The following is a 13,307-nucleotide window of genomic DNA, read 5'->3' as shown; positions in this document are numbered from 1 at the left end:
GTCGTGACCGTTTAGGCGGCTCATGGTCAGATTTTTGTGGACATGCTTGATGAGATTCGTGCTTTGCGAGCAGATTTGGCGCGTCTTAGACATTCGCCTTCGCCACCTTCTTTTGATGATGGATTGATTGCCCTTTGACATTCCGTCACAAAAAGGGGGAGCACAGTTGTGTACTTTTGAGCATTTTTTTTGTAGTTAGGGGAGACTTTGTTTTTGTGAGCCTGTGGAGATTAGATTGTATCTAGGTGCTTCACTTTGTATTTACTTTTTTGGCTCTTGATGTATTCTTGTTAGGGAGAGATACATTCATTTTTATATATGGTTCTTGTTTCACTGCTTATTGACCTATGGCTATGAGTTATTCATCAATATGTCTATATTTTGTGTTTTGTGAAATCAAGATGTCTATTTTGTTTACTTGAATTTTCCACACATACGTTTATCTGTTTTGTTTAGTGTTTCAGGAAATAAACAGGTTTAGTGTTGTCTACACTTGCAATTGATGGATAGTAGTTAGGATTGGATTTGTTATAATGGGCATTTTTTTTTTAAAAGGGCTTTTCTTTGTTAACTTTGAGCTTTTAGTTGTGTTTTGTCACGGATTGCCAAAGGGGGAGTTTGTTAGGTTCTAAGTACGTAGGAACTAATGTATTAGAACTCTAATGTGTATTATTGGCAAACCATGATCAAAACAGGTGTTTAGTCTTGTTTTAGACTTGCTCAAAGTATGTCATTCATGTAAAGTTGGAATCGAGTTAACTGTAGAAGTTACTATGTAAATCTGCCTGCCTCGATCAATCGAGAATTAGACTCGACCGATCGAAAGTTGTGTAGATTATTTTTTTTCTGCAGAATTTCCAACTCAGCCCTAAGCCCATATGACGTGTAGGGTTTTATGTTTTGCCTTAAGTATAAAAGGAAAATCCTAACCACGTTTTTGAGGTTGCTCATATTGCTGTTTGTGTGAATCTCTTGTGAGATCTAAGAGGTGCTTGCCTTCACATAAGCTTAGGATTATCAAGAGGAAGATTTCTTCGAGAACTTGATGATCATTCAGTTGCTGCCATAAGAGCTTAAAGATACACAAGCGGGAGTACTTGTTCTTGCTGGAGAATCCAAGAATGAAGGAGTCTGTGGTCTTGGAGCTTGCACGTGATCGTGTCAGTAAGTTTTCTACTGGTGGGTAGCAATAGGATGTTAGTGGTCTAAGTCGCTATTGTACAAATTTTGATTCTTTCATAGTGGATTCAGGTTTACCTTGAGGATAGCTAGGTTAAATCCTCCCCAGGTTTTTTACCGATTTGGTTTTCCTGAGTCCTCATATCTTTGTGTTTTTATATTCCGCACTTTACATTGATATGATTATATGATTGTGTTAACCTAGATCTGAAATTTGGACCAAGTAATAACTTGGCTTGTTAACTAGGTTAATCCAATTGTGTTTTAAGGGGTCTAAAAACTTTACAGAATGTTTTAAAAATTAGGATGAAAATGAGAGGAAATAATTAAATATGTTTAAATAGACAAAGTTACCCTTATTTGAAAATGGACTTGCAACATTGGTCTATGATTAATATGATTAATTTGTTAGATTAAATAATTATAACTATAATGTGCAATATTTTTATGACTTTTTTTCTCCTCAAACATGGATCATTAGCTTTGTTTTTCAAGCATTTGTCTCAGGTGATTTTTACTCTCTATTGAAAGCACACAAATAAAATTAAAAAACCTCATTTTTTTTCTTTTCTTTTTTATACTAAAAAAAACCAACCTTAATTGATAATAATTAAAATAAGAAAAAAAAATGTTTGGTTTGTTTGTTTACCGAAAAAATCAACAAAATATTGAATTTTGAGTGTTTCATTTATTATTATTATTATTATTATTATTATTATTATTATTATTATTATTATTATTATTATTTAATCTTTTTTATTTTGCTTAGCTCTTGAATTTAATCTTTGAGGATTTAGAGGAATTGAAAACCAAAAAAAAAAAGAAGTCAGGGAGAGTGACTCTATGAATTAACTCAAAAATAAGATCCTATTATATAATTTAAACTCAGTGTTTGCCCACTTACTATTCAAAGAGTAAACAATAGATCACAGCTGAAGTTCAAAAAAGAAAGCAACCCAAAATTCTCAAGAGAATATCCCTACTAACTACTAAGCAATAGCACACAAATTTCAACAGCTCTAATGTGACTTTAACCAAAACAAATGACAATAATTTCTCAAAAAGTGCAGAATTTCACACCCTAAAACATTTAAATTTCAACACTTCTCTTTAAATTTTCCATCCTGTAAGAGTTAGAGGTCCTCTTCAGTTTAAGAAGTTCCTGTTTTCACTTTCAAAGGAGAAATAAATAAAGGGGAAGAAGCTAAAATACAAAGCAAAGGGACCACAATCATTATACTACTAAACAAAAGGAATAAATTTGAGAATAATGACAATTAACCATTCAATCATAAATAAACCCATACAGAGCATAAAAGTTCTAGTAGTACTCATGGCATTACATTCTCTTAAACCTGTAGCTTCTTTCAGCAAGCCTAAATTTGAAACATTAAACAAAACATACGATTCAAATACTAACTTGACTTTCTTCTAATACTCATAAAACCAGTACAATCACAATAACAAAGTGCTGAAATAACCAGAACAAGCCAAGGATGTCACCTTTTTACAATATCAAAAGCACAAAAATCAATCTCAAGAGTTTACAAGTTCAATCATCAATTGAAAAGGTTTTTAGAAGATGAAATATTTTTTGGAACATTTACTCGTCTAATTGTTAGAGAAATTTAAGGATTAGACATCATTATAAACAATAGCTTCTTGCACTCTTCCACAGGATAGCCAATAAAAGCTCTTAACATATCTGGATTCTTAATAAGAAAGAGATGAGCCTTCATTCACAATCTATAATCAATTCCTATCTCATCCAAGAGATGGAACACATCGTGCTCAAGAATGGGAAGACGTGCCAAGCTCCTCTCAAAAATTAAATTTCCTTCTCTAAGTTTTGAATTTCCTTCTCTCATTGCTAAAGCAACATCCTGAATTGCCCTCATAATTTGTTCCATGTCCTCATTTTTTTTTTTTAATGTTTTTCTCTTTTTGGCTTTTGAGGAGGTTTCACCCACATTATCACAACTCTCCAAAGTAGCTTCGTTTTGAGCAACTAAATGATCAATATCTTCAATGTTTTCCAAAGAGCCCTCTCCGATTGAAGTAGCCCACCGTTGCCTCATCTCTGATGCAATTTCAGATTATTTCCCAGTTGCTTTATCTTTTCCATAAAACTCAACCAATTTGTCGTAGTTTGGAATTGGTTTGTTCTTAAGCTATTTTGCTGTAGGTTTAGCCTGTTAAAAAATGACAACAAAATAAGAATTGTATTAATACAATGAAATGACCTTGACAAGTTTGATTGTAATCAAACAATTAGCACATAAGAAATTATAGCTTCCAAAACCAATGGTGACTGATATTAATAATTATCAATTTATCATAAATAGAATTAAACCTCAATATTTAAAGTTGCAAATAGTGAAGATCAACAAAGAGAAGATAATCATTGTGAGAATTGAGAAGTCAAGATGTCTATCAAACCTCAAGAGGTTAATTTGTCATTCAATTATGACTGCTAAGAAAGGGTCACATAGTGCTTACTGCAACATATTAATTTTTACAGCTCATCTTAACTCAACTAGTACGCAAGTCCATGTTAATAGATTTTTTTTTTTGTTTTGATAAGCGCCCATGTTAGTAGATTTGTTATTGAAACAAATATATACGTAATATAAATGACAAACCTGGATTAGACTTTTCCAAACTTCTATTTCAACACTCCACGTTTAGGTGATTGGACTCCAAGCGAAACCACTCAATTCATTTTTAAACACATCATAACAATCTGACCAATTATACTTGATGGTTTTAAAGCAGTTTTCACATTTTGCTTGTCTATTGGTTTTTCAAATTTTTCTTGCAAATCCTTCACAATATTGTCATAGGCATGTGTGGTGAAGACTGAACCATTTCTATTACCTAAATGATGTTGATGCAAGAGTGCATATCAATAAGCACATCATCCATAATAGCTTTCCAATATTCTCTATCTTTCTTAACCACATCATCAGTAGTCCTTTTTTCTTTTTGACATATTTGAACCTATAAAAATATATTTGAGCAAATAAATATATTTAACAAAACCATCAGATTTAGCTGTTGTCATGTGCCAGCCCATTGAATGAAAAAAATTAACAAACCAATTTGCAAATTTAAAGACAAGCCATTGTCTTTCTTTTTTGGAACCAGAAATATTTTAATTTTTATGTTTCAAAAGTAAAGAACTAGCAACAAGAAAATGGGAGAAAAGGCAAAGCATGAACTTTTTTGCAGGCAATCCACTCCCACCCAAAATTTGTATTCCCTTATGAACAATGTATTAACAATCAACAACTCCCCTATGATGCACGGACACGGACACGGACACGGACATGGCGATACGGCAATTTTTGAAAAACAAGGACACGACACGGCATGGACACGGCAATTAAATAATTAATTAAAATTTATATTTAGGCATTTTTTTAAATATTTTTAGACATAAAATACATTTATATCTAAAATTTAAATTATGTAAGAACTACAAATAAGCAAATTAACACCCAAAGTAATACAATAATATATATAAAATGTTTAGAGTACAAACCAAAAGTTTAAATAGGCTACATTCAAGTATTCAACATCAAACTAGAAACATAAAAGGAAACCAAGCTTTAAACTGTCAAGATTACCATAGAACAAGAAGTTCAATATCAAACTAAAAACATAAAAGGATAACTAAAAACATAAAAGGATCACAGAACAACAACATCATCGTCGTCATCAATATAGTCATCATTCTCAACAAGACTTATCTCCATCTCTGGCTCATCTAGTGTGAGATAAGCAATCTCAAGCAACCCAGGTCCTCCAAATGGTTCATTTCAAGTATCTCCACTAATGTCCCACTTCTTAGAGTTTCCTTTAGTGTACTCTTCTCTCCTCCTTGAAAGAAGCTGAAGATTAGAATGAACAAACACTAAATCTTCAGCACGTTTAGGAGTAATTCTATTCCTCCTCATACAATGGATGAAGCCATATGTACTCCAATTCCTCTCAGCACATGATGATGAGCAAGGCTGTCCAAGAAGCTTTAGAGCTAAAGTTTGAAGCATTGGCAACCTGGACCCATAATTTGACCACCAAAGCATTGGATCCAAGATCCACCTATCATCCATGTTATCATCATCATAAGCCCTAATTCCTGAAAACAAACCAAACTCCATAGTAACATTCTTCCTATCATCAATATCAGGAAATAATCTTTTGAGGCACTTGTTTCTCTCCGTAGAAAGTTCAGCATCCTTGTGTGGCGCAACACGACCTCTAACTTCCTCAAGCCATTGATTAGTATAATACCTAGTTAAAAGCAAATTAGAAATGCCTAAAGAATATTTTTAAAAAAAGATTAAAGAGATAGAAAAATTACTTCGGATTCAAGGAGTGGGCTAGGCAATGAAGTGGTGTGCAAGTTTTAGTCCACCGTTCAATAAGTATAGCATTTACCACATCATAGAATGGAGACTCCTCATATTCTTCCTTGCCTTCCTGCCGGTATATTTCTTTCTTCACATTTTCTATCATGGAATCCCATATTTCATACACCTTATGGAGAATGGGTGCATCCGTGTCAGCCACTCGAAGCATCTCATAAATAGGTCCTGTGAATCTCAGAATATATGCAACCTTGTCCCACCACAAATCATTCAAAACATAATCCCTCACAGTTTGAGCTTTTCCTACATCATCTTCTCTATATGACATCCATTCCTCACTAATGACCATATTTCGAAGATGCTGTTTTACTTGAAACAATCTTTTAAGCATGATGATTATTGAAGCAAATCGGGTTTCAGCAACAGCAAGTAACTTCAAAGGGGAAAATGAATTAAAAATTGCTAATCTCATAGAATGATTTGTGATAAAAATACAAATGAAAGTTACCTCATCTGAAACTTGTGCAATCCAATTACATTCATTATATGCAACCTCATTCTGCAAAGAATTCTTAGGTGCACATATATTCCTCAAGGCCAAATTAAGGGTATGCACAACACAAGGTGACCAAAATATATGAGGATATTCAGCTTCAACAATAGATCCTGCAGCTTTCATAACAGATGCATTATCAGTAATAACTTGGACAACATGAGTATGCCCAACCTCACCAATGACCTTTAGAAAAAAATCAGAAATGAAGTGCTTGTCTTTGTACTCTTTGGTACCATCAATGAATTTGATAAAAAGTGGCATTTTCTCTGATGTAGACATAAAATTGATAAGTGGCCTTTTTTGTGGATCTGTCCACCCATCACTTACTATGCTTAAACCCCTTTCTTTCCAAGTGTCTTTAATTGATTTCAATCTCAATATGTACCTTCTCTTTATGCAACAAAGTTGTTCTTAATTTATTGTAACCCGGAGGAATATAGCCCGCTAAATTATTATTACATGCAAATTTGATCATCTCAATCCAATACGGGTTCTTAGCAAAGTGAAAGGGTAAACCAGTAAAATAAAATGTCCTACCAATAAGAGAATCTAATTGCTCTCGACATTGATTGTTAAAACACATCTCCAAAGTAGGATTCCCAACCCCTTTTTTTCTGGAAAAATGGATGACTTGTAGCTATACTACTGAGAGTAGGACCCAAATGAGGACTACTAGGAGAATCAAATGGTAATGACACTAGCTTAGGCTTCTTCAATCTACGCAAAGATTCCTCATACGCATCTTCTAATTTTTGCATTTCATTTAGATACTCATCTCCAACCTTACCACATGGTTTGTATTCCACAATTAGACAGTTTTAACAAGTGTGCCTTCACCCTTGAATAAGACCCCTTAAAAGTTTTTTCACAATAGTTACATCTGAAAGTAACATTCCCACCACCAGCAGCTGCTTTTTCTAACTTAGTAACATATTTCCATAGAAGAGCAACTGACTCAGTTGATTTTTCACTTTCAATATTCATTTTAGTAAATCACCTACAATATTTAAGTAATTTAACTTTAATAAATAAATTAAACTATGGCAGTAACAACTAACAACATTATATCATATGGCACATAATGTAACAAAATCCCAGTATATCCCACTCTCACGGTCACACAGTGACCGTGAAAGTGGGATTAAAAAAAAAACGTTGTAAGTTATAACTTAAATAAAGCAACCCATCCCATTCACCCAACCAGCCAAACAAATATCTGAAAGAACACCCAAAAAAAAAAAACAGAGAAAAGCTTAAAAAGAGGTCGGACTAGAGTTGTCCACGCCGAGAGAGAGAGATCGAAAGGGACAAGGATGGCGTCAACGTCTATGGAGCTCGCCGATCGGCCCGATCTAGCTCCGGCGAGGGACAGAGGTCAGCAGCACAGCGGGCGGAGATCAGAGGGAGGGTCGGTGGGTTAAGAACTAAGAAGTGAGAGTTTGAGATGTGAGTTTCGGGCAAATGAGTTCTCAGACTTTTGTTTTAGGGTATATCATGAAATCAACGGTATTGGTAAGTCCATCTGTCAAAATCTGTGATTTTCCTTCTTCTTCTTTTTTTCACTGCTGGCGTGTCAGACGTGTCGAAGCCGCGTCGGCGCCATGTCGGAGAAGCGAAAAAAAAAAAAAAAAAAAAAAAAAAAAAAAAAAAAAGACATTGCTCGGACACCAGAGTCCGGCAAATCGTACCGGTTCCCGTGTCCGACACGTGTCGGACGCCGACACATCGCCAAAAATGGCATGTCGGTGCAACCCAGCAACTCCCACTTTCCTAGTGCAGTCCCCAATTTAAAATGCCATATTTACACATTATCCATGGCTAGTGCAACATGTTACGTAGTGACAACAATTTTAATGTCCTAGCATGGTAGAGGGAGAAGGGGGAAAAAAAGAAACAAAAAAAGGATTATGCCATTGAGCACGTATGTAAAATAGGCTTGACACCAGCTGGTTGTTACTTCTTATAAAATAATAAGATAATGTATATAACCAAGGCAGACCATCTTGCATCTCAAAAAGGCAGATATATAAAGTTGATGTAATAAAAGTTGACTTCTCTTTTACATCCAAATTCCTGTACTAAATTTAAAATGGGATTTATGTAAACCTCTTCACGGTTCACACCAGTTGGTTTTTCTCACATGCTTCTAAAAACCAAGAAACATGCATACAATAGTCAACTGTATCGTCATCAGGCTTTATAGCAGTGGTTAATGCAAGATAGTAAAAATACCCATTAAAGATGGATGGAGATTTCTGGGGAAAAAAAAAGTTCTTATATGTAACCTTATTGGTAATTTGGTACGCTAGTTATTTCCATGGCCAAAGAAAGGCTGGTGGTGATGTCGCAATGGTTTCAAAGGGTTTATTTGAAATATGCCTGTGTATTTTAAAAATAAAGGAAAAGTTTACCGATAATTAATTAACAATTATTTTAAAAGCACTCATTAACCTGACCTCAAAACTAAATATGAAGATAGAAATTGTGCTATATTTTGAAGAGAAATATGTTGTATAGACAAAAGTTTGCGAGAGTTTGGATTAAAAAGAAAAGAGTTGGATCACCTGGAGGATCTTTAATCACCATCTTAAATTAAAAACATACAAATAAATATTATTATAGATTTATCAAGATAAAATCTCTTTAAAAATTGTACCATATAGACATATAGTGGGGATCCACCCTGGCTTTCTATCACGAAACATTTACTATTTCCCCCATCTCAAACATGATATATGGCTTTCTAAAACCTTATTCCTCTATTAACTAATAAAAACTATGGAAAAAAAAAAAAAAACCCTTGACTACTCAGAATATCAAGAATTTACCAGTTCAAGAAGCACTATTAGAGAGAGAAAAATAATAATATAAAACGTATAAACCCACAAATAATATAACCACATAAACCCAATCTGAAGCAGTCCACATATAAATTCTATAATGCCAAGAAATGAATCACTTGCAAGGGGTGAACTTGCATGAAACTTGTCCATGACCAGAATTGGCTCTCCTGAACCGCAGTGCAGTGAGAAGGACATTTCGATTGGAGCCCATCAATGCCCAATTCATGCGTTGGATCACACCAATTGCATTGTATGGAAATTGAAGGCTATTATATGAGTTGAGAAAAGCAGTGGTCCCTTCCCTTAGAAGAGTCCTATAAGGGTCTCCTCTTCCTTGTAGGCCTTGCCACAATGTCATGTCTGTCCCATATCTTCTAGCCGCAAGCAAACCAAAAGCAACTGCTACCTTTGTGTCTGGGTTCACTGCCCTCCAGTAACACTTGTACTCAGGCATTGTCCAATTGCTGTGAAATCACATAAACCAATCATGGGTCATGATCATACAATAGATTTAACTTTTAAGCCCTATTTTTCCTTCTAAGAAGAAAATAAGAAGTATAATTTGAATCTATGCTCTTTGTGAAAGAATTAGATGATAACACTGAATTACAAGACTCTTGACATATTTAAGCATTATTTAGAGGTAACGGAATTTTCATTTTATAAAAGTAGGTCTCTATCTAAGATCAATTTTACATCCCCTCATGTAAAATGGAGTAAACCTTCAGAACCATCACATTAAAGTTGCATGAAACCTAAAAGTAACATTACTAGTAACTAGCAAGTAATAGGTTCATAAAATGGAAATGTTCAATTCAATCTGAAAGTGAACAAATTTATGACCAGGAGCAATGCCCTAGCCAACTAACAACAAACAATTGTCCTTAATTACTAGAAGAAAATTTATATGACAAGTTCCTCGTGATGCTCTCAAGTGATGCTACTATATTACTTTTGTTCGCTGAAGATGTTACTATATATGTTACGAATTCACTAGTCCTCAATCCAAAAAAAAAGGAAGTCACATGTCCAATTATTTGCTTTGTGGGTTCTAGGCTTCTAGCTTCTAATGGGAGATGCCGGATTTAGATATTTAAATCTCTTTATCACATGAATTTTACCAAAGGTAATTGTCGTGTGCTCACATGTACATGGTAAACACCTGTAGTTATACTCTTTGAAGCCGGGCATATGTAAGTTATCATGTACATACAAAATTGGTGTGTCATTTATTAGTTACATGCAGTATTTCTCTCATATTGTGGAGGCTCCACGACTTATGAGATCCACATCATGTAAGAGAGATGTTGTATATAACTGTACATATGATGCATTTTTGTGCAACTAGGTTTTACCTTTAGACCTTGGTCAGCTTTCTTGCAAAAATAAGGTCATTTTATGATAATAAAAAAATTAAATTTTCTTAAATCTATATATAAGTGGACATGAAATCCCAAGTGTAAAATTAGTTTTTATATATGTTATAAAGTAATACCACATATAATTTGCATTTTTCAAAATTATATCTAAAAGGATATTTGTCCATTTTTGCATGACAAAATGGAAAGGACTAAGTGTCGTGTTGGGTTAAACAAGCATGATGTAATTATGTACTATTAATGCAATTATGTTGTAATATCTTACTAGTAAAAATAAGCTGTCAAAAGTTTTGTAATTCAATGATAATTCACCCATAAAAACAACTGAGGTTGAAATTCTTCTCCCTTACGTATTGCCAAAGATTAAAAAGTAAAAGCCTTAGTGTGGTCAACTTACTCATGTAGGCATGCTGAAGCTTCTGAGAAAGGTATTGTTGGCATTGGAGGCAGTGGTGGCAATGGAGGCAATGACGGCAATGGAGGCAGTGGTGGCAATGGAGGCAATGATGGCAATGGAGGCATTGGTGGCAGTCCAGGCATTGGGGGAAGCTTGAAAGGCGGAGGAGACACCACTGGTGTTACCGGTGCAGGCACAGGGTTAGTTGACCTTGGGCAAAATGACATAGGCTGAGCAGGCTGAGTAAGCAAAGGATCCACTGTATACATTTCCATGTCAAACATCCTAAACATGAGTCTAAGATTTTGGGCAGGTCCAGCAGCTGAACCACAACCTGTTGAACCCTGTCCACTGCCAGATACTTGTGCATAACAACCACTCAAGTCCGGGGAACCATCAAACTTCATTGCATAGCTTCCAAACCAATTTGTAGTCTCTTCCCTTGACATTGTGACTTGTCCATTACTATTGGCACAGGCAACTGTAACTTTAATTCCTGCATTTAACAAACTGTATTATTTAGTTCAAATTACATTCTTATGTTATATATGGTCTCCTAGAAGTTATATGCCCCTTCTTTAATAAATACAACATAAAAGGAACACAACCACTTAAAAACAAAACCAAAAGCAAGAAATATATATATATATATATATATATATATATATATATATATATATATATATATTATTTGGGGTTAAAACTGTTAAAGTGTACTTGGAAGTCAACAAGAAATTATTCATAATGTCAAATTTAAGTACATTCCTTGAGTGTGTTGTATCAAAAGGACCTTAGATAATACCATTTATATTGTATTGTCAATGCAACCACCTAAGTTTTATTTAAGTAAATCATGAACTATTTCTCAATTGGGAAATCTTACACAATTGAGGACTTAATGGCTCATAACAAATGTCCAAGCCCCATCCACCAAATGGCATTAGATGACAAGTATGCCCTCTAATACCATCCAAGATTGATGACTTGGTTTAACTGAATAAGGGTATAATATATGGAACTGCCAAAATAAAAGAGATTTTATGCTACAATATTGTACAGGAGAGAATATCTCAAACATAAATGAAGAATGTTGTAGGTAGGGGCTGTGGATCTCACCATAAATGGGATAATCAAAGAGGGACCTTTGGCCATCTTTGCACTGGTCACAGAAGACGGTGCCAGTGACCGTGGCATCTGACTGAGCTCCATCAATGGCTGCAGCAAGAATGAGGATACCTATGAAAAAGAGCTTCTCTAGCAAATCCATGAAGGTTTAGAAACTGTGGAAGGAGACCATGAAGCAAAATAGAGTTAAAAAGAGAAGGCTTGGTGTTATCAGAATGTGACCAATACACACAGAACAGTCAGATGTAAATAAAGAGCACTAGTATGAGATACTTATGTAGTTATATTCAACTCTCAACTGCCTACATTTAATGACGCGTGGAAATTTGAAATGAAAACTACTGAAACTAGAGGGAACTGTAAGTAGTACGGAACTTCATTTAAGATTAGTAATTGGGGGTAATAGACTTGCCTTGAAGATGTTGCATGCCATAGAAATTGGTCTGCTATTTTCAATTTTTATGACTTATTGTCATGAAGATCCTGTTGGTTTTATGTAATCGATACATGATGGAGATTTCAGATTATGTAGGGAGGAGACTTAAAATTCTTTAGGTTTTAATTGCAGTGGTTGAATATTTGGCACCTAGTAAGGCAATTGGTTGGGAATAAGGAGGAAGTCTTGTAGAGCAGCAGCAACAACAACAACAACAAAAGAGAGATTTTTTTTTTAGATTTTTTTTTTTTTAACAAGTGGGAGTGGGTGGATTAACCGAAAGCTTAAATTTACAAGTTTAGGTCCAATTATGTTACATTAATTCCCCAATTTCTTTACCTTTCATTCATGTGGTAATGGTATTTCCACCCTTTGTATAACTCACATGTATGTAAACAACAATTTTCCTCTTACGAATTATTATCTCTCTATTGCCTTCCAGACCTCTCTCTTTCTGGGCCACAAACAAATCTTATTAACATGGTAACCAATTTATTAAGCATATATCAAACTTGCATGCTCATTCATTGAAACAACATACATCCACCTCCAATATCCTATTACATGGAATCTCAAGTTGCATCATTCAATATCCTATTACAACAGTGCAATCGCACTAGTTAGAACCACTGCTATAGCCTATATAGGTCTACAGGTGTAGATTTAGGGTTTTATATAGGTCTGTAGGTACAATTTTAGGGTTTTTGGTGGCGATTTAAAACCTCTAAGATAGGTCCTGTATTTTGTAGTCATTCTTCATTGATATAGCACCCTTGTCAATACTAAGGAGGGTGTTTGAGAGAGTAGTTTAAGTTATGTTATTTGGGTGTTTTTGATATACGTGTGGATGAAAAAGCGTGTAGAAAATAGATATATATGTAATGTTATTTAAAATGTATGAAAATGTGTTTAAACTAGTTCACATTATTAGTAACGTAGCATGCCAAACAATAGTTGTTTCTTTCTATTTCCACCTTGCATTTAATGTCTATGACCCGCAAGGTATTGAGATCATGAAA

At 34.5% G+C, this 13,307-nt stretch overlaps 2 protein-coding genes across 2 annotated transcripts; both read right to left on the bottom strand.

The window, feature by feature from the left end:
- Nucleotides 1–5,000: 5,000 nt before the first annotated feature.
- On the bottom strand, nt 5,001–6,369 carry LOC142644454 (uncharacterized). The gene is made up of 3 exons (XM_075819065.1): nt 6,061–6,369; nt 5,600–5,985; nt 5,001–5,475 (listed from the first exon to the last, which is right to left on the bottom strand). Exons 1-3 carry the CDS (start codon nt 6,367–6,369, stop codon nt 5,001–5,003), a joined length of 1,170 nt encoding a protein of 389 aa, XP_075675180.1.
- A 2,340-nt stretch (nt 6,370–8,709) lies between these two features.
- On the bottom strand, nt 8,710–12,099 carry LOC142642815 (uncharacterized). The gene is made up of 3 exons (XM_075817242.1): nt 11,844–12,099; nt 10,728–11,223; nt 8,710–9,415 (listed from the first exon to the last, which is right to left on the bottom strand). Exons 1-3 carry the CDS (start codon nt 11,992–11,994, stop codon nt 9,064–9,066), a joined length of 999 nt encoding a protein of 332 aa, XP_075673357.1. The 5' UTR covers nt 11,995–12,099; the 3' UTR covers nt 8,710–9,063.
- Between the last annotated feature and the right edge of the window lie 1,208 nt (nt 12,100–13,307).

The sequence above is a fragment of the Castanea sativa genome, chromosome 7, assembly GCF_040712315.1.
Source record: "Castanea sativa cultivar Marrone di Chiusa Pesio chromosome 7, ASM4071231v1".
NCBI lineage: Eukaryota > Viridiplantae > Streptophyta > Magnoliopsida > Fagales > Fagaceae > Castanea > Castanea sativa.
The sequence above is the reverse complement of the archived record's forward strand: the minus strand, read 5'-3'. Positions and strand labels throughout refer to the sequence as shown.